The 22,658-nt window shown below is 38.3% G+C and overlaps 3 protein-coding genes across 3 annotated transcripts; all 3 read right to left on the bottom strand.

The window, feature by feature from the left end:
- Nucleotides 1-1,303: 1,303 nt before the first annotated feature.
- LOC131795783 (leukocyte cell-derived chemotaxin-2) lies at nucleotides 1,304-6,044 on the bottom strand. Its single transcript, XM_066165041.1, has 5 exons — nucleotides 5,906-6,044; nucleotides 4,730-4,835; nucleotides 3,795-3,973; nucleotides 1,973-2,158; nucleotides 1,304-1,506 (listed from the first exon to the last, which is right to left on the bottom strand). The coding sequence occupies exons 1-4, from the start codon at nucleotides 5,961-5,963 to the stop codon at nucleotides 1,974-1,976; spliced, it is 528 nt and encodes a 175-aa protein (XP_066021138.1). The 5' UTR covers nucleotides 5,964-6,044; the 3' UTR covers nucleotides 1,304-1,506; nucleotide 1,973.
- A 2,157-nt stretch (nucleotides 6,045-8,201) lies between these two features.
- LOC131796111 (octopamine receptor beta-2R-like) lies at nucleotides 8,202-10,610 on the bottom strand. The gene has a single exon (XM_059113748.2). It carries the CDS (start codon nucleotides 10,591-10,593, stop codon nucleotides 9,466-9,468), a length of 1,128 nt encoding a protein of 375 aa, XP_058969731.2. The 5' UTR covers nucleotides 10,594-10,610; the 3' UTR covers nucleotides 8,202-9,465.
- Nucleotides 10,611-12,553: 1,943 nt separating this feature from the next.
- LOC131795773 (uncharacterized) lies at nucleotides 12,554-19,355 on the bottom strand. Its single transcript, XM_059113397.2, has 2 exons — nucleotides 18,208-19,355; nucleotides 12,554-14,049 (listed from the first exon to the last, which is right to left on the bottom strand). Exons 1-2 carry the CDS (start codon nucleotides 19,351-19,353, stop codon nucleotides 12,922-12,924), a joined length of 2,274 nt encoding a protein of 757 aa, XP_058969380.2. The 5' UTR covers nucleotides 19,354-19,355; the 3' UTR covers nucleotides 12,554-12,921.
- Nucleotides 19,356-22,658: the final 3,303 nt, after the last annotated feature.

The raw sequence follows: 22,658 nt of genomic DNA, 5'->3' as shown, positions 1-22,658 counted from the left end.
ATGCCAAGAAAGATCTTTAACCCTATATCCCCTAACATCAGTATGCATATTCTCCATACTGCTCTCCATACATTTCTAAAGAGGCTGACAGGGAGAATTTATTTAACAGTCAAGAACTGCTTTGGTTTTGTGATCATCTCCTCTTTTCTCATAACTTTCATGTTTGATTCAGAGTTGATATAGCGAGGAAAAATTTAAGTCACTCTAAGGGGCTAAAGGGTTAAAGGTATGTCTTTCATAATCAAAACTGCATGTATGACAGAGTGTTTCTCGACACTTCACTACAATTTTACAAACTGCCATACGAAGTAAGAAACGTTTAAAAAAAAAATAGCGCTATTCAGTTCACTATCACAATGATCCTTAGATAAGAGTGAGTGCTTGTAAGCTATCAAAACTTCCCTAATTTGATATTTGAAACTGTTCCCTAGAGATACGGGAACGGGAATCTCTGAGCCTCCGAGAATAAAAATTTCTCAGAATCTTCGAGCGACCCACGTCTCAACTCTTGATTAAGTTCCTCTTTTGTACGTGCTCCACGCAAACTGCTCATTACACCCCCGTTGTTCATCCGATTAGTTTCTTGAGTAGGCACGTAAGAACCTTTTTTCTCGTTTTTTCATCTCCCTTCAATACGTCGGGTAGGTATATAATTTGTTTTTAAACAGTGGTGTGTGGCGATTTTAATGCAATGTTAAAATTATCCGTTGTTTCAGCGTTTTCAGGTTGTTCCGTGTTGTTAAGTCAAGAATGATGTGAACGGAAACGACTAAGAAGTAATTTAGACAGAGTAATATAGTATTATCAACTGAGCCCTTCGTCAGAGCGATTATCGCCCTGGCGAAAGACGTTATCAACTCAGTTGATAATACTAAATTGCCCTGTAGCACCGATTGGTATGTAATCATTAGGATTCTATTCAATTTCTATCTTCTGAATTTTTTTTACTCCTGCCTAAGTAGTGTTCATTACTGCGAAGATCACTTCCGTGTTCATTTCTTTGTCCGCAGTTCACATATATGATTTTCATATATTTACAGTCATTTATAAGATTTCGCTTGTTTTCAGTCTGATATCAGCCAAATTTGTAGAAACTATAAACTCTTTGTTTTCATAGGTTTTCTTTAATAACTCTACTAAAGATCGTATCGCGGATCAGTAGAATAAATAACACCAACAATCGAAGTGGTTTATAGGCCGTTCCTTCTGGGGTAGCTAATTACACCTAATTGCACAGGATATGTTGTGTCAAGCAGTTGTAAGCGGTAGAACGAGGAACTCCAAAAAACGAAAAATTCATCAATAATTTTTGAACGGCTTTTATTATCCGAAAGAGAGAGTATTGATTTTAGGTAGATACTGCTCATGTTTAGTTTATTATTTCGTGATTTGAATGTATCAATTATTTTAAATCAAAAATACTCAGAGACCAAACAGCAGACGAAGAGACTTTTGTCCTTTGATCATGCTTTTACATTACATTATCCTTCGCTCCTGGTGCATAGACTGCAAGGCATAACATACAAAAAACAAAAGGAATAAGAAAATCAGTAATCTTATAGTTAGAGAGGTTTGTACAGGTTATTCAAACTTCTCTCATTCTCAAAGTTTACGCACAGAAAAAACTCATTCGGAACTCTGTTACGGGTCTCCTCTTATCGGACTTTTTTTTAAGTTATCATCATTGCAATCTTGGCAGCGTGTAGTGACTGCAATGAAGCGTTGTAATCTCAGAGAATATAGATATCACTGATTTGTTGTAGACTTTGTCCGTGTGTTACTGTAATTTCATCCTAAGTATCTCGAATCTAAGCTATACAATCCCCAGGTGTGGACATGTGCCACTGTGTCGGCGTAAATTAGCTTGCATATCTCTACCTTAGGCCGGGCACGTAGTCGAGAGCAACGCGCGGTCATGAGTGTGGCCTATACTCGTTGCTGTACTGAGAGGAAGAAAGGGGAAGAGTCTTACCTTAACAGAAAAACTTAGTTGGGTTCATTGTCACTCCATTCTTGTCAACCTGCACTTGAATACTATTAGTCATACCGTAGCCATACTCGGGCGCCATGTTGGTCATGTAACCAATGAAAGTTCCGGCAGAAACGTAACGTCCATTGCGAGCTCTCTTCTTTACGAAAAACAACCTCACACCATAACCTGGAAGAAACGTTAGAAATGTGTCATCCCATCCCCTCATATCCCCTTTGTTCCTTCTTGGAAACTTGATGACCTATTTAACAAATAGAGAAGCCTTGACTGTGCTCTGTTCTGTTATAAAGCACGCAGGAAGCGGCTAGAGCACGAAAGAAGTGTAGGGAGAAACACGAGACGTTTCTCCCCACTTCTTGAGAAATAACTTCTTGATAATAAAGAATCCATTAAATTCCCCGAGCATTACTTTCAATTTTCAAAACAAACTTTATTTCCAAAGCGAAGAACAGTGTCGTCAGCATGCTCTATACTCTCATAAAGCACGCTACAATAAGCCAATCAGAATCCCTGTTAGAATGGTTGAAATAATCTGATTGGCTGTACAAGACTAAAGCTGTCAAAAGTGTCAATCATCAAAGTTTAAAAACCATCAAAGTTCACCTTATGCGATCGTTTACAAATTAAAATAGTTTGGTAAGTCGAATTTAACACTTTTGCCTGAAGTTTTTAAGTCTCTAATACAGAATCTTGAAGTGAAATGTTCAGTAAACTTCAGCCGAATTATGGCTCATAAAAACACGCGAGTTTTTTTCACATGACAAGGTATGAAAAAAACTGTTCAAGGCGAGCGTTTTTTGAATGAACGACAGCCGAATTCACCGAAACATGAAGATCGCTCGGGATACGGCAAAACTCGGCTGCAGTGACTTTCCACTCAACGCATCGGAAAGGATATCAGAGCAAGCTCTTATTTTTTCACTCGAAGGGCGGCCGATATAGTTTCTGAGACTTGCTTTACTGTGATGACCGGAGATCGCCATGATGAGCGAGCCGCGATGGACTTTAGCATGATCATATTCGCTCAGACACCGTCATGATTAAAATGAATTTTAACAGTTATGCCAGTTTGGTTATATTTTTCATCATTTCTGTTTTGTTCTGTTTTGTTTTTGAACACTGAACTTTAAATACTATATGAGTATTAGTTGTGTTTGATTTTTATTTCCGTACGTAAGCTTGCAATCTAACTGAGCGTGAATTAATCTTTAAAACTCGGAATGTCTATTTTGTTTTTCCTTTGAGGATTTTCGTATCTGCTCACGTTTTAATAACGTAAATTACGGCGCCTGGTATGTTTACAAACCTTTATTTGGTTCTTCTGTTGCTACTTGCCGGCTCGCTTGTTCCGAAACTTCACTTTCAAACATAGCACAATTTGGCAGATGGCGTGACAGCTTTAGCTCAGCTCTATGCTCTATACTCTCATAGAGCACGCTCTTTCAACCAATGACAGCGCGCGTTATATCCGAACTTTATTATAAAATGAATTAGGAGGTGAACTGAGGTATGATCCAGGCCACTGTGAAAGTTTTTGTGATATTGAAAATTTCTGGTGGTGGCTCTGAACTTACAATACTGGTTTGTTTAAGACTTTGCTCCACATAGAAGGGATCTGTGGGCAGATGCCAATTTGAGATTAAAAAGCTAAAAGGTGTTAGTTTAAAAGGCAATCCACGAGACTACAATATTTGTAATACTGGTAGATTTTCCAGTTTTGTATTAAAAAATCAGCGAAAAAAATGAGATGAATTTCAAAACATCTGACTTTGATCAATTGTTAGGTTTAATGTCCATGTTTTACCTTTCCATGCTCCAGTTCCTTGCAGGCGAATCGCAACGTTATATGGTCTCCTGTTTTTCAAGAACGGCCTGTACGAATAGAGAACTCTAGCAGGAAAAGGTGCATATACCCTCGAACCAGCAGAGCACTTGATATCAATTCCTTTGTTGGCCCAGCGAGTCCCATCCTTCTCGCAACACCTGCGTCGGAGAATAGTGAGCATAGCACAGACCATTGTTTGCATGAAGGAACCCAAAAAGACACTAGTAGTATTGGTTCTGCCCCCACCCTCCCCTCTCTTCTTAACCCTGATTTCTATCGTTAACATCTCCAGTACATTATGGGGCTAAAGCAGTAGCAGATCTCTTGTTTTCAGACAATCGCCGTGGCCAGGTTGGCCCAGACGCGTTGATACCATTTTGTTCCGCAGAAGCGACGAGATTTCAAGATTGTTGGCAGTCAAATTTTAAAAGGAACATCTTTTTAAAGCTGGGATCTTAAAATATGTCTTCCTTCGAGGAAAAGAAACAACGAAGATGCGAAAAATAAAAACAAACAACTTTTTTTTTGGAAGTAGGCACATGCTCACACCTACACATAAAGCTCAACCTTTTCCTTAACCTGCAATCTCAAAAATGCTTGTCATAATTTCAATGGTTTGACGCTTATCGCGATTTCAAAAGCAACAGGGGGTGTTTAGATATCTCGAAAGAAGCAGCCCCTTACAAAGAAGGTATAGTTATCAAGAAAGGCTGCTCAGGAAAACCTAAAAGTAACGAGCAGGTAAAGAAAGTCTGCAACACTTTCTCCCCCGAATAATCAAGTTTCAAGCCCGGTTCCTGTTGCCTTGAAGGTCTGCGACTGTAGAGTAATGTTTCACAAAAGACAAAGAAAAATACATAGAGAAAGAAAGAGGAGGTTTCTTGGATGATTTCCAAGAATAGAGCGAAACATACCTTGGGGCCCCAAAGGCTCCACTGCCAAATCTATCCCATACTCGCATCATATTGGAGGGGTTGCTGGAGCAGATCTTAGAGAAGCACTTTTTTCTAATCGCTCCACCTAGAAATTATAAGAGTCCTTAGCTTTTTAAATCTGTCGTTTTCCCGTAATTAAAATGGTAGTGTAAACTTCTGTGAGTTATCACAGTACATACGTTGTTGAAGTTCATATAAAAACAGCGGATACAGGGCTGTTTCGTTTCGACTTGAAGCTGTCAAGATTTCCCTATTAAGTAAAGAGGACGTCTCGGAAACGGTCCGAATCGTTTGCTTTAGATCGAAACCATAGTTATGAGATCTTAGCAGAGTTTCTCTCAGCGTACTTAATGCACCAAAATGGGGAACAACTGAGCTTAAATTTTGAAAATACGATGCGCGTGATCGAGATTTTATAGCCTCATACTTCAAGTCGTCTTCATGAGCAGAACGGCGAGGATGTAGTTTTAGGATTAGTTCACCATTTTTCCATCCCAGAAGTGCCAAAAAGGTTTTTCTTTGTTATGAATTAAAGAAAGCGTGTAGTCCATCAAATGCCGTAAAACCGTGATTGAAAAGCCAAACCAGAAACGCAATAGTATTCATATAAAATGATATACAGCACACACTGACACAGTCGAAAGAAAATTTACATTGCTGTTATATTGCATTGTCTTAAAATTCGAAACTAAACTCAGTGTCATTTTTACATGGTAGCTTCGAAACGGCACAATTTCATTTCGCTAACTTTTATTATCAAACATAAATGTGTAGATGTTCCTCGGTTATAATTTTTTAAAGGAAATACATGTCCAATAAAATTTTTACACTTTTAAACTGGTTTGCCAACTGTGAAAACAGCTCAAAATACCATTCCGCTTTCTCTGAGTGGTAACCGGACGAGCTGAAAAGATGTTTTCGCAATTCAAGTATTCGTGTATTTCTGAAATAGCAAATCGATTTGTCTAAAATATCGTTCTCGCTGAACTCTGTCGTAATGGCAGCATCATTTGTATAAACTTTATATTATGAGTTTTCATATATCGAACACTGTTAAAAATGGTTGCCGGTTTAACTCGCTGAAACTGCGCAGATCGTAAATATGCATTTTGATCAGAAAAAATTATATTGTACTTCGAATAGTCCTTGTCTTACCTTCCATTGATTGAGCAATTATTCCGAAGGCAATGGCAATAACAAGCGGAAATTCCATGGTGAATTATCAACAGCGGCCACCGAAGCAAAGAGGACAATTCACTTGAATGCTTGTGGCGTTCTGTGTTAAATAATGTTGTCATCACGTGGATAAACGAATACTTTAACACTTTTAGTGGATGTTATTTTACTATAGTTTCGAAACTGTTTAATTTAATATGAACTTCCTGAAAAACCGAAAGTGTCGTTCGTGAAATCTTTAAGAGAGCAGTCGTCAGTTTGTGTGAACGATGGAAAGGAACTTGTCGACTAACATCAAATATTTTTGTCACTTCCCGTCTTTCTCGATGAAGGTTGGCTGATATCGTTTTTTTGTAAGCCGATGCGATACTGAGTACAAAACCAACTTTTCTTTCCTTGAATATCGATATGCATACTTGAGTTTGCAAGCAAGTCACTTGACCTTCCTACCAAACACAAGGTTGTCTCGCAAGGTCATTAGTAATTGCAGTTCAGTGCTCTGACATCTCGTGAAAATCACAGACAAACAAGTTAAAAATTGCAATTTATTATCCACATTTGTCCACAAAATCATGGTAACCAGAAGAACGCAGGATCCCGGCGGAGGAGAAAAGCTTTAAGTGGATTCTCATATGGTTGTCGTATCAGATATCGGTATCGGCCCACTCCTTACTTTTCGACCACGGACGAAAATGCGACTTTATCACGGAAAATCTTGGATTTAAGCCATTAACTTTTTAAACTCGGATCGAAACCTAGCAGGCAGGTAAGAAAGGATAAAGCTATGGATTTAATAAAGAAACATTTCAATTAAATGTTCGTAACACTTTTCATGCAATTTGTCTGCTGGATCGGTCTTTGAATGTAAGAGTAGCCCTGCAAACTGACGGGCACATAGTTTATGTTCTGTTGATCGCCAAGGACAACTTAAAAAATAAATTTAGAAAACTAGACAAGGATCAAGACGCCCCAGAATCACTTCTTCACGGAAAATCAGAAGTAAAACCATTAAAAACCGGTTAAGGAAAGTGATTCTGAAATTCAAGGAGCCTTTTGCAGTTGGCAAATGCTAAAGAAGCTTCTCTAATCTCCTCATTCCTTAATTAATGATCGATCTTCTCATCGATATACAGAATCGTTATTTTTAAGAAGAGTAATTTACTTTACTAGCCTCTCCGATTGGCGTACAAAGACAAGGAAACTGGAAAATATTATTTCCATTGTGAAAAGGTATCTTTGGCATCTGGAAGGGATCCCAAGCAAATTTTAGCTTGGCATTGTCTCTTCCATATGTTCGGAGGTCATGAAGGGCTACTGCTATAATTCCGACGACTGACAGCATCATTTGATATAAGCACCAACTTCAGATGTTCAAAACTTTTAAGGCTGCTGGTTAAGGTCAGATCTGTATGTGGCAGGTCAGTATGCTTTTTTTTTTTAACACAGTTCATTTTAAAAACTTTCTGAACACTGCGATTACATTAGTTTCTAGCTTCAAACTTATCTTTCATCTGAAGGCGTAAAAATTCAGCATGATAGTTTGAGGTTAACAACGAACCGATAACTTTCAGAGTGATTAATGATCTGTGACATCAAACCAAATTTTTAAAAGATCTCTGTAAACGAGCACAGGTCGTGACCTCTAAACAAACCTGGCTGGCCTATTTGCATCTTAAACCTCATGGATTTGATACTAGGAATCCCCGCCACCAACCAAAACCTAAACATAAGGATTACAGTGGTGTGAAAATTTTTACACAACGTCCAATATATGGGGCTTTAACGCTTAATAAAAACAAACAAACAAACAAACAAAAAAAGTCAGATGTTTAAATGGAATATTCACTCATTAATGTTTTGCGGATTCTTTAGGTGGGTTTCCGCAAAAGGCCACCCGGATAGAGGGGCAGACGGTGCTAGAATATCTCTGCGAAGACTTTTGACTTTAGTAGATGTCGTAGGTCAGGTAACCAATCGTGGGTGATTCAATTCAACCCGCCAACGCAGGTCGCGTAAGGAAGTTCCATTGCTTATTTTCGAAGCCAAGCTATGATAGATTCTCATCGGCTACGGAATTATTATCCTGTAAAAATGCAAGGATCTACAAGTAACTTAAGAGAACTATTTGACACAAGACTTTTCTTCTAATCCAATAATTAGAGTGAATAAAGAAGGGTTGGACTTCCTAAGTGACATTGTAAGAGTCAAGAAAAGGATCGAAAGCTCTTTGTTTTTATTGAAAACTAATGCACAATATAGGCAATCGATTTATTTCATATTTCAATTCCGATATTGGTAACAGCTTCTACTGTAAACACGAATTTCTTTCTGCTTTCGCGTTGATTCATCACAACTTGACGTAATCGAAAGAGATATCATGACAAACATTAATATTGTTTAGTGGAAAACATCATGGAATTTTCAAAACGCAGAACCATACCTATTAAACTTCAAGAACTGAGAAAGGATAATTAGAAGGAAATAAATTTTAAAATTTTTCAATCTTGACTGACAATCATTCCGTCGTTTTTATTAAACGCAAACAGACTCGGAACTGGACAATCTATCCTTGACAACCAGACATTTCTAAGTTTTTTGTACATATTTTAGAGATAATTCTAGCCTAAAAGCTAAGGTTCTTACACTCATACACTTTAAATAAAATATGTTTGTGTCACTTTTTGAAAATGACTTCATGTTTTACGATAAATATGGGAATGTTGGGTCCAATATCAAAACTAACACACGTCTTTACACTGTTTGTCAATGAAATATTAAAGACAAGTTCAACCTTTTGTTACAGTGTACCATTCCTAAAAGAATACTTTTTATGAAAACAAAAAAAAAACAAAAAAAAAAAAGAAAAATATCTTACAAAGTACACGAACATACGCTTGTTGTCTATTTGGCTCCTCGGAAAAAAGAGCCGTGTCATTTAATTGCAATCTTAGAGTGTAGTCAGGCGATTGATGAGTAAGTACGTATTTATAAACAATGCCGATTACAGGACAGATTTTGCATGGCTGGCAGATTCTGTGTCATTCCTGTTTCCACTCCTTTTTACAAGGTGATCGAGACAATTTTTTTCGATAACGTGATTTTCTTTCTTGTCAGTCCCAGAGCGCTCTCTTCTAAAATCTTCGTGAAAGAAACAATGAAACAATATAGGTATATCTTTATTAATATTGTTGGAGATGGAGTTGTTACTTCCGTTGCTTTTATGGTGATATGCGACCTTTAATTTGCCGCAAGAGACTGTTAAGTAAAAATTTGTGATGCTTACTAGTCAATGGGTATACCTACCGCACTGTAATCTTGAAGTAAGAACCAACACCTTTCAACTTATCGCGCAGATGTTTTAAAACCGGTGAGAGAATACGAAAAAATGCTATTCAGAGAGTCGCCTGACTCTCCATTTGGATCGAGGAATATCTCTCTCACTTTGTTCAGCAAATTCTTTGCAATCCACTTATGAATGAAAATTAAAAAGACTGAGTAAAAAACCAGTTAAACTATCCTTCTTCATTAAGGAATATCTCTTATTTCAGACTACCTACTCTGCCCAGTCCACGTCTGACCGCTCTGAATAATCTTCTGTAAGAGTCCATAAAGTTTCTGTTGTTGAATGAGTAAAGAACAGGGTTTAAAGCAGAATTTAGGTAGCCCGTCATGAGGGTGACGTAAAAGGCTTCTTGCGGTATGTTAAGGAGACATTCGTGACACAGGTTACCAATGATGCTGAGGATGCTGTAAGGCAACCAGCACAGTAAGAAAACGCTTACAATCACCGCAATCCGCTTAGCTGCTCTGATGTTCCTTTGAAGCAGGAGGTTTGCTTGGGTGTTATGCGCCACTGGGGAATCAATAGGTCGAACAGCTCTAGTGTGGCGACGGATCTGGCCATAGATCATGATATAAACCACGCACATAGCCAATGAAGGAACAATGAAGTGCAGCACAGACACTAAGACACTGTATAGGTGAGAACCGTTGAAGAAACATATACTACCGTTGACGCTTTTCGTCCTAAAACGCCATAATGTCCAACCCGTCATAGGCAAAATGGAGAAACCGAGGGAATACACCCACAGAGCTGTCATGCAGCCGACGATGCGACTTCTAGTCGTTTCCTTTCCGCTGCGGAACTGTTTCAGAGGCTGGCTTAAGGTGAGGTACCGATCGATACTCAAGCCCAACAGAGTGAGATTCGAGGCAGGAACAGTCAGCAGGTAGGTGGTGGTCCAAAGTTTACAGGCTGCTTCTCCATGAAACCACAACCCGTTGTTGAGAATGACATAGACGTCGAATGGAACCACTAACATGGCTGCAAGAAGATCAGACACGGCCAGAGATACGATAAAAAGACTTGTGGTAGCTTTTCGCAAGCTTGGGCTGAAAAGTGTCGCGGTGCAAACCAGAGTGTTACCAATGATCGCCGCCACCATGATAACAATAAAAGCAGTCACAATGAATACGGTGAATTCCTTAGAAAAGTTCAAATATCCCTGAGGTCCCACTGGGGATTTCGATGTGGTATTATGAGCTTCATCCGAAGCGTTGGTCGTAAAGCTGCTCATTTTTTTTTCCCAAATCGTGCGAGCGCAGCTGTAGAGTGTTGTGAAGGACACGATAACAGCGCGATATAATGCGAGTAAATGGGAATGCATTGTTATACTCTGCTCTTCTAATTAATGATCAGATTCCATTACGTGAGAGCACTCTTCAGAGTTCCTTTGTTCTCAAGAATGAATGCCATAAACAGTTAGACTGAAGTCACTTTCTATTTGTATCCTCAAAAGCGTGCGTACCTCTGCAGAAATTAAAACGTATTTTTTGGCCACTTTTAATCTCTCTTTTGATCACTCATTGCGTTGGTAAAAGCGCACAGCTCGCTAAAAAAGAAATAATTTCTGTACTTTGCCCTTATACAATAACAATATCTTCCTTAAGTGACTAAAACTGGCAAGTTCTTATGTTTTTCGAACAACAAGATGGAAAGACTGGTTGCAGTCAGTTGTCTTGGTTGTTTGAGATTCCTCTACTCTTCACGAAAGTTGCCCCAAAATTTTTCAGGTTCCCAACAGGGCAGAGCTTGTTTATCTTTCGGACAGTTTAAGACACTCTTACCGAAACGTATTCCGTGACACAATCAATATTGGTTCAATTCAACCCTCATTCAAAAGTGATATAACATCTGTGGTTCAAATTCTTTTGTACTTTATACTTCAGAAGATTTTTTGTGATACATATTCTTCCGCTTTTAGTTGAAATACTTTAATAAGAGCACTGGATGACTAAACAACTTAAGGAGAGGATGCGGAAATCCTTTCATTTAACCCAATAAAAAAGGTTCCTGAACGGTTAAATCTAAAACGAGGCTAAACAGAAATTTGTAAGACGTGCATTATCAACAGAAGGCCGACATCAGCTTTTATTACGACCGTTGCCATTAACTGGCGCCAGGAGTGCAACTGATATTACATTTTTTTCTTTTTCACTAAACAGTTTTAAGATTGCTAAGCTATATTGCCATTGTTTGATGAATTTTCTTCGGATCTTGGACGGTGGGTAATGTCAAGTCTAGGAAATATAGTGGATGTAACTTCAATATATAACATATTTTCCTCACGATACAGTCATAGTTGGGAATTAAGCTGTTACTAGTTTGTTGTCAAAGCTACAGCAGTTCAAAGGTCACTACTCTAGAATTATTTACGCATCATCTCTCTAATTTTGACTGACATCTTTCATCTTTCATACGACCTAAGCAGAAATATTTACCAGTGAGATTATCTCGACAGCTATAACATGCTATTAAAGCAATTTTTAGATGGCTGAAGCAAAAAACACTCAAGCTTATCCAAAAAGACTTCTGACTCCAAATATCAAACAAAGTTAAACAGAAACCGCTTTCGTTTTATCTATGCAAAGTTTCATATTGCATAATTTATATGAAACGAAACGATGGGATAATTTGAAGAATCGTTGGGAAAGCTTTTGTGCGCGACATTTTACAAAACTTTCAAAATATTTTAATGTGTTTTGATTTTTGCTTTTAGAATGAAATTGCTTTGCAATCTCTCTCCCAATGGTCATCAAAGCTTGTTCAATTTCTAACATTTGATTTATGAGCGCTTTCACCATTAATTTTTGTTTCTATGACAATATTGTCTTCTGTGGATTTGGTGTCATTTCAAAGCGACAACAATTATTCAACTCTCAGCGTTTGTTTATAAACTTTCTCCTTGATTCACTAAAAATAGGACAGTGCTGAGTGGTTTTTAACATAATAAATAACACAGTAGATAGTACTGAACCTAAAAGGAAAAATTAGCGTAAAACACACCTTTCAAATTTTTCCTCCTAAAAAAAAAAAACTTCAACTTTCCAAGTATTCCGTTGATCTCTTTCTCCTTGACTGTGTCGTTCGAAGCAAGATTCGCTCTAATACTGGTTTGATTGTCATGGCAACCTATGGGTTTTGTATACGCAGTCATCTTGGGGTTGATGTCATAAAAAAATTGTTGTCCATCGTGGTTTTGTAGATAAAATGAAACGTTTAATCATTTTCCTCACGATGTTGATTCAGGCCTGGATTTATGTTTATCGGGTCACGAACAACCCAGACCTGAATATCTTTACGTGACGTTCAAACTGAAATACCGTGGAAGTCGCTAACGCGATTGAGTAATGAGTGTTTGCCATTTTTTTTAGGGTTATATTTTCAGTTTTTAAAGATACATCCATTCTGTAAGTTGCCCGAGATAATAGTTTGAAATGATTGTATATAGTATTGTTTCCATAAATTATATGAAGCGCTCGTGAATTCCACATAGTTGACGCTCTTTGAATGTTACTTAATTAAAATAAGGGTACAATTTTTCGAATAATACCTCTTTCATTTATGAACTAAACTAAAACCTTAGCAGGCAGCTTTAGAACTAAACAGTTACCGAGAAAATGGTTAAATCCAAACTCAGCACAGGCAGCCCAGTTTACAAAGTGGTGGTTCGGGTTAGCGTGCTCTGTCCTGTACTGTTGTTACCCAGTAACTTTCTGCACTTTTGGTTTCCAGTTGTAAGAGTTGAAGGTATCCGCGGAGTAACCTTGCAACGGAACGCGGGAGCAAGCCTGGATAAGGCGTTCCTAAACTGCTTATTCCTTAACGCATAGAGATAAGGATTCAAAGCTGAGCTTGAGTATCCTAGCATAAGAAAGACAATGTACAGTTCTCTGGGGATGGCTAGTATACATGACTGACATGCCATGAGCATGATTGTCGCGACGATGCTGAGAACAGTATGCGGCATCCAACAGAAGAAAAATGCGCAGGCAAGGATAAGGATATTCTTTGTTGTCGTTATCCGCCGTTTCAGGCTCTTGGCCGACTTTCTTCCAATGTCAGGTGAATTCTGCAAAGGATCTAGCACCTCCTGTTTGCTAAGACCACTCGCAATTTTGTAGATTCGCCAGTACAGCCCGCACATAAACACGGTTGGCAAGATGAAATTCACGGAGGAGCTCAACAAAGAATATTCTGTAGTTATGTTGAAGTCACAAAAACCGACCGCAGTTAGGCTTTGAGGAACCCGTTTCCAGCCTAAAACTGGTGCAAGCGCAAAAAGCCCTGAATAAATCCACAGCCATAGGATCACCAGAGCTGCGCGCTTACGGCTCATGAACGGAGTCTGGCGAAAACGGTTCAGCGGGTCCTTGAGGCTCTTGTAGCGGTCCACGCTCACAGCCAAAAGGTTCCAAATAGACGAGGGCACAGTGAGGAGGTACGCTGTGGTCCATATCTGGCAGAGGAGCTCTCCGTGGTACCAAGTATTATTGGTTAAAAGCTGTTCCAGATCGAAGGGCATTGCGAAGCACGCGGTAAGCAAATCACTTACAGCTAGCGAAAATATGAAATGATTCGTCGGTGAGATGCGAACGATTGCACTCAAGATAAATGCGAGACAAGCCAACAGATTTCCAGTGAATGCCACGGTGATTATAACAACATAAAGTGTCACACTGAAATACTTAAAGCCAGGACTCCACAATAACACTACTGGCGTAGCAGAGTGATTTGTTACCGAGAAATTCATCTTGACTTGACGGATAGGACAACGAAGATTTACGAATTTTTACGAAATACCTCGAGTTTGTTGTGGTGAGAGAGATCGACCATTACAAATGAAACTATTAGCTCAGAGCTCAGTCCTGTGTCGATCAGTTTTCGGTCAGTACAAAGAAATAATCCAAATACTTGACCAAACTGATAATGGTCCACCTAAGCTCGGCTTTCACTTCGCAAGATATTCGTTGTTCGCCTAAAAAAAGGGCAAAAATTCGTTCTTTTAACAAAGCACTGTCGGCAATGTAACCAAGAGACGTTGCAAAGTCTCTGGAGTTCTTAATGCTGATGTTTTTCGGGATTTCAGATCCTGCCTTGCAGATTTCACAAACTGAGATTCATATGTGTAGAAATCGTGAAATATTCCATTTATACCACTCGAGTGCTCTGGCTGTGAAGAGATTTAATGCTGAGGGAGAGTTGCGCGGCAATCCTTAGCACTTCTGCAATGAACTTCACGCTTGTGAATCTGACAAGAAAATGCCAAAGGTTCTTGACTGTAACCTCCTGATACGAGCAGCTCACAAATGAATGACCTGTTTAGAAAACAAAATTGGCAATAACATCAATTTATTATCGTTTATTAGTGAGTTGTTCCGGTGATTGTTCCGCACTGAAGGACAGTAAGTGACGAATTGATGTTCAGGAGGAAATCATCTGTCAGACTACAACAAGAAATAACCCTTCAACTTGACGTTTATAGGTGAAAATCATCGATCACGGCTCCAGTTTAATGAAGCGACACCAATCGCAGCACACCAACGAAGGGATACCTCAAGGCTAGAGCTAGGCAACCCTCACGTTATGGCTTTGATTGTTTGCCTGATATCCACAGATATGCTTTAATCGCATCTTAATTCCGATATGATATTAACCGCGAGTCATTACACCTCAGAGTTTGTAACCAAGTGTAGCTTGATGTTTTTTTGTGCTCAATAAAAAACGTCTGCAAAATTCCAGCCCCTATTCGCCTCCATTTAAGCGAACAATTTTTTTTCTTTAACAAGCTTGAATCAAAAGACTTCCCATGGTTTTGAGTTCAAAACGCCCGAAAATTGTTTCCCGAGGCGATATTAATTTCAGTCCCTTTTCGAACAATACTCGTTTGATTTTAATTTTGACTCTTGCCGACAGCATCATATGCAAAAAACACAATTGAAATGGTGAAATTATTCAATTAATCAAGCTGTGCGGTATTGAAAAACTGTACGTTTTTACGCGCGGGATATAAAAATTACACTATCTTCAAAACACTGCTGAATCATAAAATTGTCAGACGAAAAATTCTAAATTTCAGACAAGAGTTACCGGAACAATCACCGGAACAACCCAGGGAGTAACTGCAGGATACCCTGACATTTTGGTCCACCTCATTTGGATGTGACGTGAGGCTTTCAAGAACGAGGCACAACACAGTAGACACCATTCTTATTCAATAACATGTCAGTGAGTAGCAGGGTATTCTACAGTTTAGCCTTTCTGATTGAATATTTTCCTTTTTATGACTTGAATTTTCATCTAGGCAATGATCCGTCTACCGGAGATCATTTGAAAACCAGTTAGTCGCAAAAATTGTTAGCTAAATCTCGTTTCTAGAGTTTGTGACTTCGAACATTAGTTCTTTAGCTCTGTTTGCTAATGTGTTGATGTTTTAAAGAAATTCAATTTTAAGTGCAAATAGATCACGAAAACTTTCAGCATTTTATGCCTCAGGCCCGAGCAAATTACAGTAATTGCTTTCCTATTTTATCCAGCAATACTTCTGGGCTTGCATCATGTATTTCTGACAGCGTTTTGGATCCAAAATATCTTCTTCATTGAAACAGCCTTAACTGACAACACAAGCTAGATAATGCACCCAACCAGCGAAGTTAACGAACGACTCAAAGTAAAATATCTTGGTTCAGTCAAAGAATGTCTCAAAAATAAGGATTTTTAGCCACAGAGACAAGAAAGCCTGTCCAGCCCCTATTCATACAACCAAAATACAGAGATAAAAGTTATTGTAACAGTAGCGATAAAAATACACGTCCGTCCATTGAAAACAATAAATTAAAATGGAATATTTAACTCTTAAGTCGATAAAACTAAGTTTGTCCTCTTAGTACTGAGTACTTACACAGTGTAGACCGCGAAGATCTTCGAAGATTTTCGCACACTGGACAATATATGATGCCACTGTTTTATATGGATATGGTGGGAGAGTTTATATGTACACATATAAGAAGTTTATCATTGGTTCAAATTAAAATCGTTAGCTGTTTTTTAGACAAGAAAAGTGCGAAAAGCTATTAAGGTAAAAAAAAACTGCATTACCATCGAAGTTTTGAGACTTAAAAATCATTATTCATGAGGTTGATGACCAACTGGTTTAGAATTAGGAAGAACAAACCCTGATTTATACTATGCAAGGAGTGGCATCGCAGATACAAAGTGGCTTTATCGTTGACACGTTTATCATAAATCTCTTTATGAGTACGAAAAACATTCCATGCTGAAATTCCTTCAAAAAATTTTAATTACAACGTAGCCCACAACTCAGTCACAGATTTATGCGTTTCAGAAGGCTTTATCTTTGTGTATAGCAAAATTACAATTTTTCATTGTCTCAGTATGTGTTCTTTTTCCTGAGAAGTTTATAAAGTCTTTTCCAAAAGCGTTTTTCCTGTTATGAAATCTTACATTCTAATTTATCTATTGAAGTGCACTATCAATTAAATACGCCTTTTTATTCAGGAAGCAGCGCAAAACAGATGGTTTTCAGCATTGTCTCTGTTTGATTATATTGATTCGAACACTAACGGTTTCAAAACATGAATCCCATCGTAATTTTAGGAGGCGTTTTAGCAGACGTTTTTATTGAGAAAAAAAAGTCATTAAGACGGGTTTTCTCTGACTTTGTGCGAGAAAAAGTATAGGTCTTTTCATAGATCAGATTCATAGTAACTACTAATAAATCTATTTTTATATAAAGTGATCTAAACGTCTCGTACATGAAGAGTAAAGAGGATTTCTGTTTAAATCTGTATAAGTTTCGTTCAAATTTCTATCCTAGCTTCAAATTTCAGTTTTCTTGATTCCCTACACAGTAATGTATGATTGATGATTTTAAATAAATTTTTAAAACGATTTGAACAGCAAGGCTGAAATTAAACCACAGCCTACGCACTCCTATCAAACACAAATCGATATCGCGTTTAAGTGGCGAGTGACGCAAAGTTATCAAAATCCTTCGATCTATTGGTCCTGATTTCTAGACTCGTTCAATTTTGAGCCTATATAGAAAGGGAAAAGCTTGAATTCAGCATTATAATTTGGCAACATGGGTTGTTTTTATATTTATCTTACTAATGGGAGCTCCAGGGGGCGGTATGATTACAGATAAAAAGTAACTCTGCCTAGAATAACAAATATGTGTTTTTTTCTTATTTTTTTGTGTAAATAACAGTAAAAGAACCGCCCATACCACAGCAACCATGAGAAATCTTTTAAAACGTTTTGTCGGGCTTAAATGACAAAAAATTGAAAGATGTCTTCCAAATGTATATCTGGAAACTGAGAGGGCGTAGGAAATATCGGCAATTATTGGAGAATTTAATTCCTCTATCAGCAAATTATGCACGTAAAGTGACTGTTGTTCATGATACATTTTTGTAACTGTGCCATATCTACTTTTCATTGCAAAGTCGAATATCAGCGACGTTTGGAACTGTGTCTAAGTCGATTAAATAATAATTCCACCCTCATGTTATATACTTAGCTCTTCCAAAAGAGAGTGTCGTTACACATTTCCAGTTGAGACTGTCTTTCTCCCACAAGGTGGATGAAAAATAGTACTAAATGGAGAGTTTTAAAAACTTTCCGTTTGAAAAGTTTTAGTATGGTTCTCTAACACTAAAGCTCGTCTCTTGAGGAGTCAACGTTGAGCAGCTCATTTTGATATCTGGTTTAAAAAAAACTATCAAGTTATGTCAATAATACATGAAACACGGAATCTTGTGTCGAATGCGTTTATCTGATTAAGTAATTTTCTGGCGCAGAACCAGTGAAAGAACCTCGAGGATTTGTAATACAATCCCTTGTTTGGGCGGCTGTTTAGGTGCGCTGATCATTCGAGGCCAGGATTCTGATGTCCGCGAGCTGAACTTTGACTTTATACACTGTTTTCGTCCATGTGAATAAGTTCTTCCATATTGTTTTCATTGTCTGTATTTGGCGTCGGAGACCCCGAATGGTTCGAGTCGATGTTGCTCAAGGCCGTGACGTTCGAGAATCGATTTGAAGGTGGAGTCTTTTGTCTCTTGAGCCCGAGGCATTTTATGTAGGTTTCTTTAAACCGCTTGTTGTGGAATGTATACAGAGGTGGGTTTAGAGCGGAGTTCAAATATCCCAGGAGCAAGAATACTGTGAACAGTTCCATGGGAATTCTGTGTGCCAACTCTTTCCCGTGGAAAATGAAGGTCAAACTGAGAAGTGTGTGAGGCATCCAACAAAGGAAAAATGCGGCAACTATGATCAAGATGTTTTTAGCAGCTTTAATGTTCTGTTTGAATCTCTTGTCACATCGCTTGGTGCGCCTGGTGATTTTACAAACATCTTCTGTTGAAGTAGCTTCGTTGGATAATCTTCCCCATGAGCGACCGTTGAGTTGGGAAAATGTGTCGCTGTTTATGTTTCGAGCTATCATAAATATTTTGAAATACAAAAAGCACATGACCAGGAGTGGGAAGATGAAGTTTACGAATGAGCTCAGTATGGAGTAGGTTATTGTTATGTTGAAGTAACACGAGTTATTTCTGACGCTTACAGAGTGGTACTTCCATCCCATGACAGGTATTAGAGCGAAGACTGCTGAGTAAATCCACAGGAGCACAACAACTTGAGCCGCTCGCTTACGCGTCATAAAGGGGCTTTGCCTGTAGCGGCTCAAAGGGTCCTTAAGGCTCTTGTACCGGTCAACGCTTACCGCCAAAAGGTTCCAAATAGACGAGGGCACGGTGGTAAGGTACGCAGTTGTCCATGCTTGACAGAGCCCCTCGCTATAGGTCCATTTGAAGTTAGTGAGTCGCTGGTCGACATCAAAAGGCATTGAGAGACACGCAGTCAACAAATCACTCACGGCCAAGGCAAAAATGAAAACCATTGTGGGTGATGAACGCAGCTGGTTATTGACCAGAATAGCCACGCACACCAATATGTTTCCAATGATGGCGGCAATGACGATAAGTATAAGCACAGTTGCTGTAACAAGGTAAAAATTGTGCGACAAAATCGCCGGCGAGCTGCCTGTATTGGCAGCTACCATTATGGCCGTGCTGTTGTTCAAATTCATGATTTGGTTTCTAACCAGTGACACTTTAATGCCAAAGAGCTGGATATATTCTTTTTCTCTTTGTGGTCAATATCCTGTCGGCTTTTAGATGAAAATGGATTTTCGTGACTTTAAAATGATGCTAATGTTTTTTTATCGGTTACCATCAACTTACGTTCACTTGTAGTTCGGAGATCGTTTCAGCTCGTCAGAGGCAAGAGTTCCCCTTTTTTTTTCTTTTGGAGAATATTTCGCTTTTGAAGCGATTAGTTGAGCCTTCACCACATGAACATACAATTTGGTTTCTTCTCGTAGAGACCGAAGACAGATAAACATCAAATTACAACGAAACTTAAATACTTTTGGAATAAAAAGAATATGCCGGCTTCTGCCGGAAACTTTTCTAAACAAATAAAATCAACATTTACATGATTTTGAATGTGATATTCTGTTTCAGAATTTGCAACTTTTTTTTTAGATATCTTTAAGACGTGCACTGAGTTTCCTGATCCCTTAAGGGCAAGAAAATTTTCTAGTGCGATGAAAATTCGGACCGCGTGAATCGAAAGTTGACCGCAAACTATATTGTGGCGGTTCTATTTGATTAAATCCTTTCTTTTATTCCTTCCCTATCCGGATACAATAATCTTCGACCATGTATATCAATTATTGGCATTGAAAACTCTCATCTCAGAGTGTCAGAGTGTTATTACAAATGTAAGCCACTTTGACGGCGGTTTGAGGCTCCAGGACTGTCACTGGAGGTAATTAGAATCTATAACAAGATTTTGATACTTTGTTTGCAAAGCCTTGTCATGAAAAGATAACCCCCAAGTGTGGTAGAGCATCAACAATTATCGGCGAAAGAACTCAAGTGATTGCACGTTCCCGCCAGCGCAACACTGGGCTAGTCACATTAGTTCCAATACTTAATAAACATCTAAAACTGCTTTTATTGTAAACAAGCTCCCCCGAGTAAATAATTTTGTGGGAAATCTCACCTGTTTTTCTTTATCCTTTGGGAGTTCCTCAATCTGTTTGAAAAGGTGTTATCCTGCGAACTGCAAAATGAAATATGCAATTTACATCCTCGAATTAAAGGAAATTATAAATACTTGGTTCATAAATGTAGTAAATTAGTGTGATAATCAATCGAAATAAATCTCAGTGAACACGAAACCTCTAAATTTCATCTTGACGTCTTTCTACGAATTTTTCAGTTTCTTTTTCTTTTTCGCTCTTCACAATTTGCATATTAGGTCGAAAAGACGGCAGAAGTGGAGTTAATTATTTGCAAGAGAACTTTGTAGAAGGGCTTCTTTGAAATCTTTTCTATCAATCTATATTGACTGTTGATGACATACTTGACATTTCAATTGAAATTCCTTTTTTAATTGTTTCTCAATGTAGCTATCAATCACGAGGTAAATCTTTTCGGTTTTTAGAGCGAGCGATTGTTTTTTATATAGCATGATGTAACTGCTTCGTGACATTTAAAGCAATACGTATTTTATCTTAACACATGGCTAATATCCTAAAACAACACTTTCAGTGTTAAAGATTGGAGCTTTTTCATTGTCATATTCACTATATTCACCATTGAATAAATTTGAATCGAATGACACTCAAATCTCTTTAATTGTCAGGTTAGCGCGAACTTCAATTCAGGATCACGTACAACAGTCTCACCTGGTTATCTAGAATATAAATTTCAAATAATTGTTTCCTGAGGCAGAAAGCACTTAGTCTCAATCTAAAATGTGTTTTTTCAGAACATCAAAGGGCATGTTACAATTATTTGAGGATACAAACGGGAATAGGCTCGAATGACCAAGGATAGTATTTACAAGTGAGGAGCTCGTTTTGCTAAGGAAGCAGCTAAAACGAAACAAATTTTTACCCTCAATTTGGGATTTTGAAGCCATCAACGCTAGCGTGTGTGGCTTCACGCTCGCTTTCTCCCCTTAAGCACATCAGACCTCTTCGTTATTACTATCTAAAGGTAGAGACAGTATGTAGAGACAACTGGTTAACGCCGCTAACAAAAGAGAAGGAAAACATACCGCCGTACAAAAAGGAGAAATTTTTTAAAAACTGGATACATAAATCTTTGTTTTCCCCATTAAAAATGTGTCATAAAGTCTTCTCTTGATGTATCCAACTTTGGCTTCGGTATGATTAGGAAACACCCCATTGCTTTGTGCTACTAAAACCGCAGGCTTTATTGTAAGGCGTTGTTCGGGAAATGAGCCCGCGTGAGCTTAAAGAAAGAGGATGTTGTGTACAGGAGGGAAGCTAAGAAGTCGTTACTTTGCAGCGATTCAACAGGAAGGTTTGATTATAGCGATTGAGACTCTAAAGAAACCGTGGTGCTGCGTCGCTGGGGGCTGTAGCAAGATAATTTGGTTTTATCAACCGAGTTGATGATTTAAATTGGTTCAAACAGAATTATACCGCTTTCCAGCTACTTCTCCTTAAATAGAATAACAATGCATCTTTGTTCTTTTTATTTCAGAATTTCCCGTTCATGCATCGTGTGTCTGCTTCAACTCTTTCACTCTCAGACTCTGACAGTTAAAAATTCTTTAACGTGTAACGTCTCCCTACAGTTATACCAATATACTATTCAGACAATAGTATTTAAGGAGAAATAAATTTATCAGATGGAAGATCTTTTATTGATGTAACACTTCATTCTCTACACTTTTTTACAGTGACATTTGTAATTTATAGAGAGAAGACTTGCGAATTAGAATCAACAGCACAAGTATATTTAGGTTATTTTACTAGTAGCGAATCTCAGCCCAACCTGAAGCGCCGGAAAATGGGCTCCTCTCTAACAACATGGTCCAGATACGCTGTTGATCTGGGGGAGGGGGGAGTCTGAACGGGCTTCTTGAGCTGCAGTTCTTTCACTGACTAACTGGAGAGAGCGTCCTGGGGAAACGAACAAGTTTAGTCTTTGAATATGCTTTGTTGCGAAGTGAGGTACAAGTCACCTAGTCAGCCTAAAAGTGATGCGAGCGTCGTAAGTGTTATTTCAACTCGCACTATGTGTGCCTTGCTGCTCACAACAGTTACTTCCGGTTGCAGTGAAAAAGGCCTGGAACCGACGGGTGTGCGCAGAAGAATAAGCGATTAAAAGTTGGATTGTTTTGAATACTTAAAACCCATGCGATCGATAAGATGCTGAAATACTGCCGTATGATTTGTTTCGAAAACTAAACACCAAAATACCGTAAAATGAAATAACAGTGGAATAATAAATCCCTTTTTCAATGGTTTAATATATGATCGGT

This window comes from Pocillopora verrucosa, chromosome 4 (genome assembly GCF_036669915.1).
Source record: "Pocillopora verrucosa isolate sample1 chromosome 4, ASM3666991v2, whole genome shotgun sequence".
Classification (NCBI taxonomy): Eukaryota; Metazoa; Cnidaria; class Anthozoa; order Scleractinia; family Pocilloporidae; genus Pocillopora; species Pocillopora verrucosa.
This window is presented reverse-complemented; position numbering and strand designations above follow the sequence as displayed.

What these genes read in the sequence shown, in the direction of transcription:
- LOC131795783 (XM_066165041.1), bottom strand. Translation starts at nt 5,963, where the DNA reads ATGGAATTTCCGCTTGTTATTGCCATTGCCTTCGGAATAATTGCTCAA. An exon ending in GGAGCCTTTGGGGCCCCAAG is followed by an intron (nt 3,974 to 4,729) that starts GTATGTTTCGCT and finishes TCTCCGACGCAG; the next exon opens with GTGTTGCGAGAAGGATGGGA. An exon ending in AGGAACTGGAGCATGGAAAG is followed by an intron (nt 2,159 to 3,794) that starts GTAAAACATGGA and finishes CGTTTCTTCCAG; the next exon opens with GTTATGGTGTGAGGTTGTTT.
- LOC131796111 (XM_059113748.2), bottom strand. Translation starts at nt 10,593, where the DNA reads ATGCATTCCCATTTACTCGCATTATATCGCGCTGTTATCGTGTCCTTC.
- LOC131795773 (XM_059113397.2), bottom strand. Translation starts at nt 19,353, where the DNA reads ATGGTAGCTGCCAATACAGGCAGCTCGCCGGCGATTTTGTCGCACAAT. An exon ending in TTCACATGGACGAAAACAGT is followed by an intron (nt 14,050 to 18,207) that starts GTATAAAGTCAA and finishes TAAAAATTCGTA; the next exon opens with AATCTTCGTTGTCCTATCCG.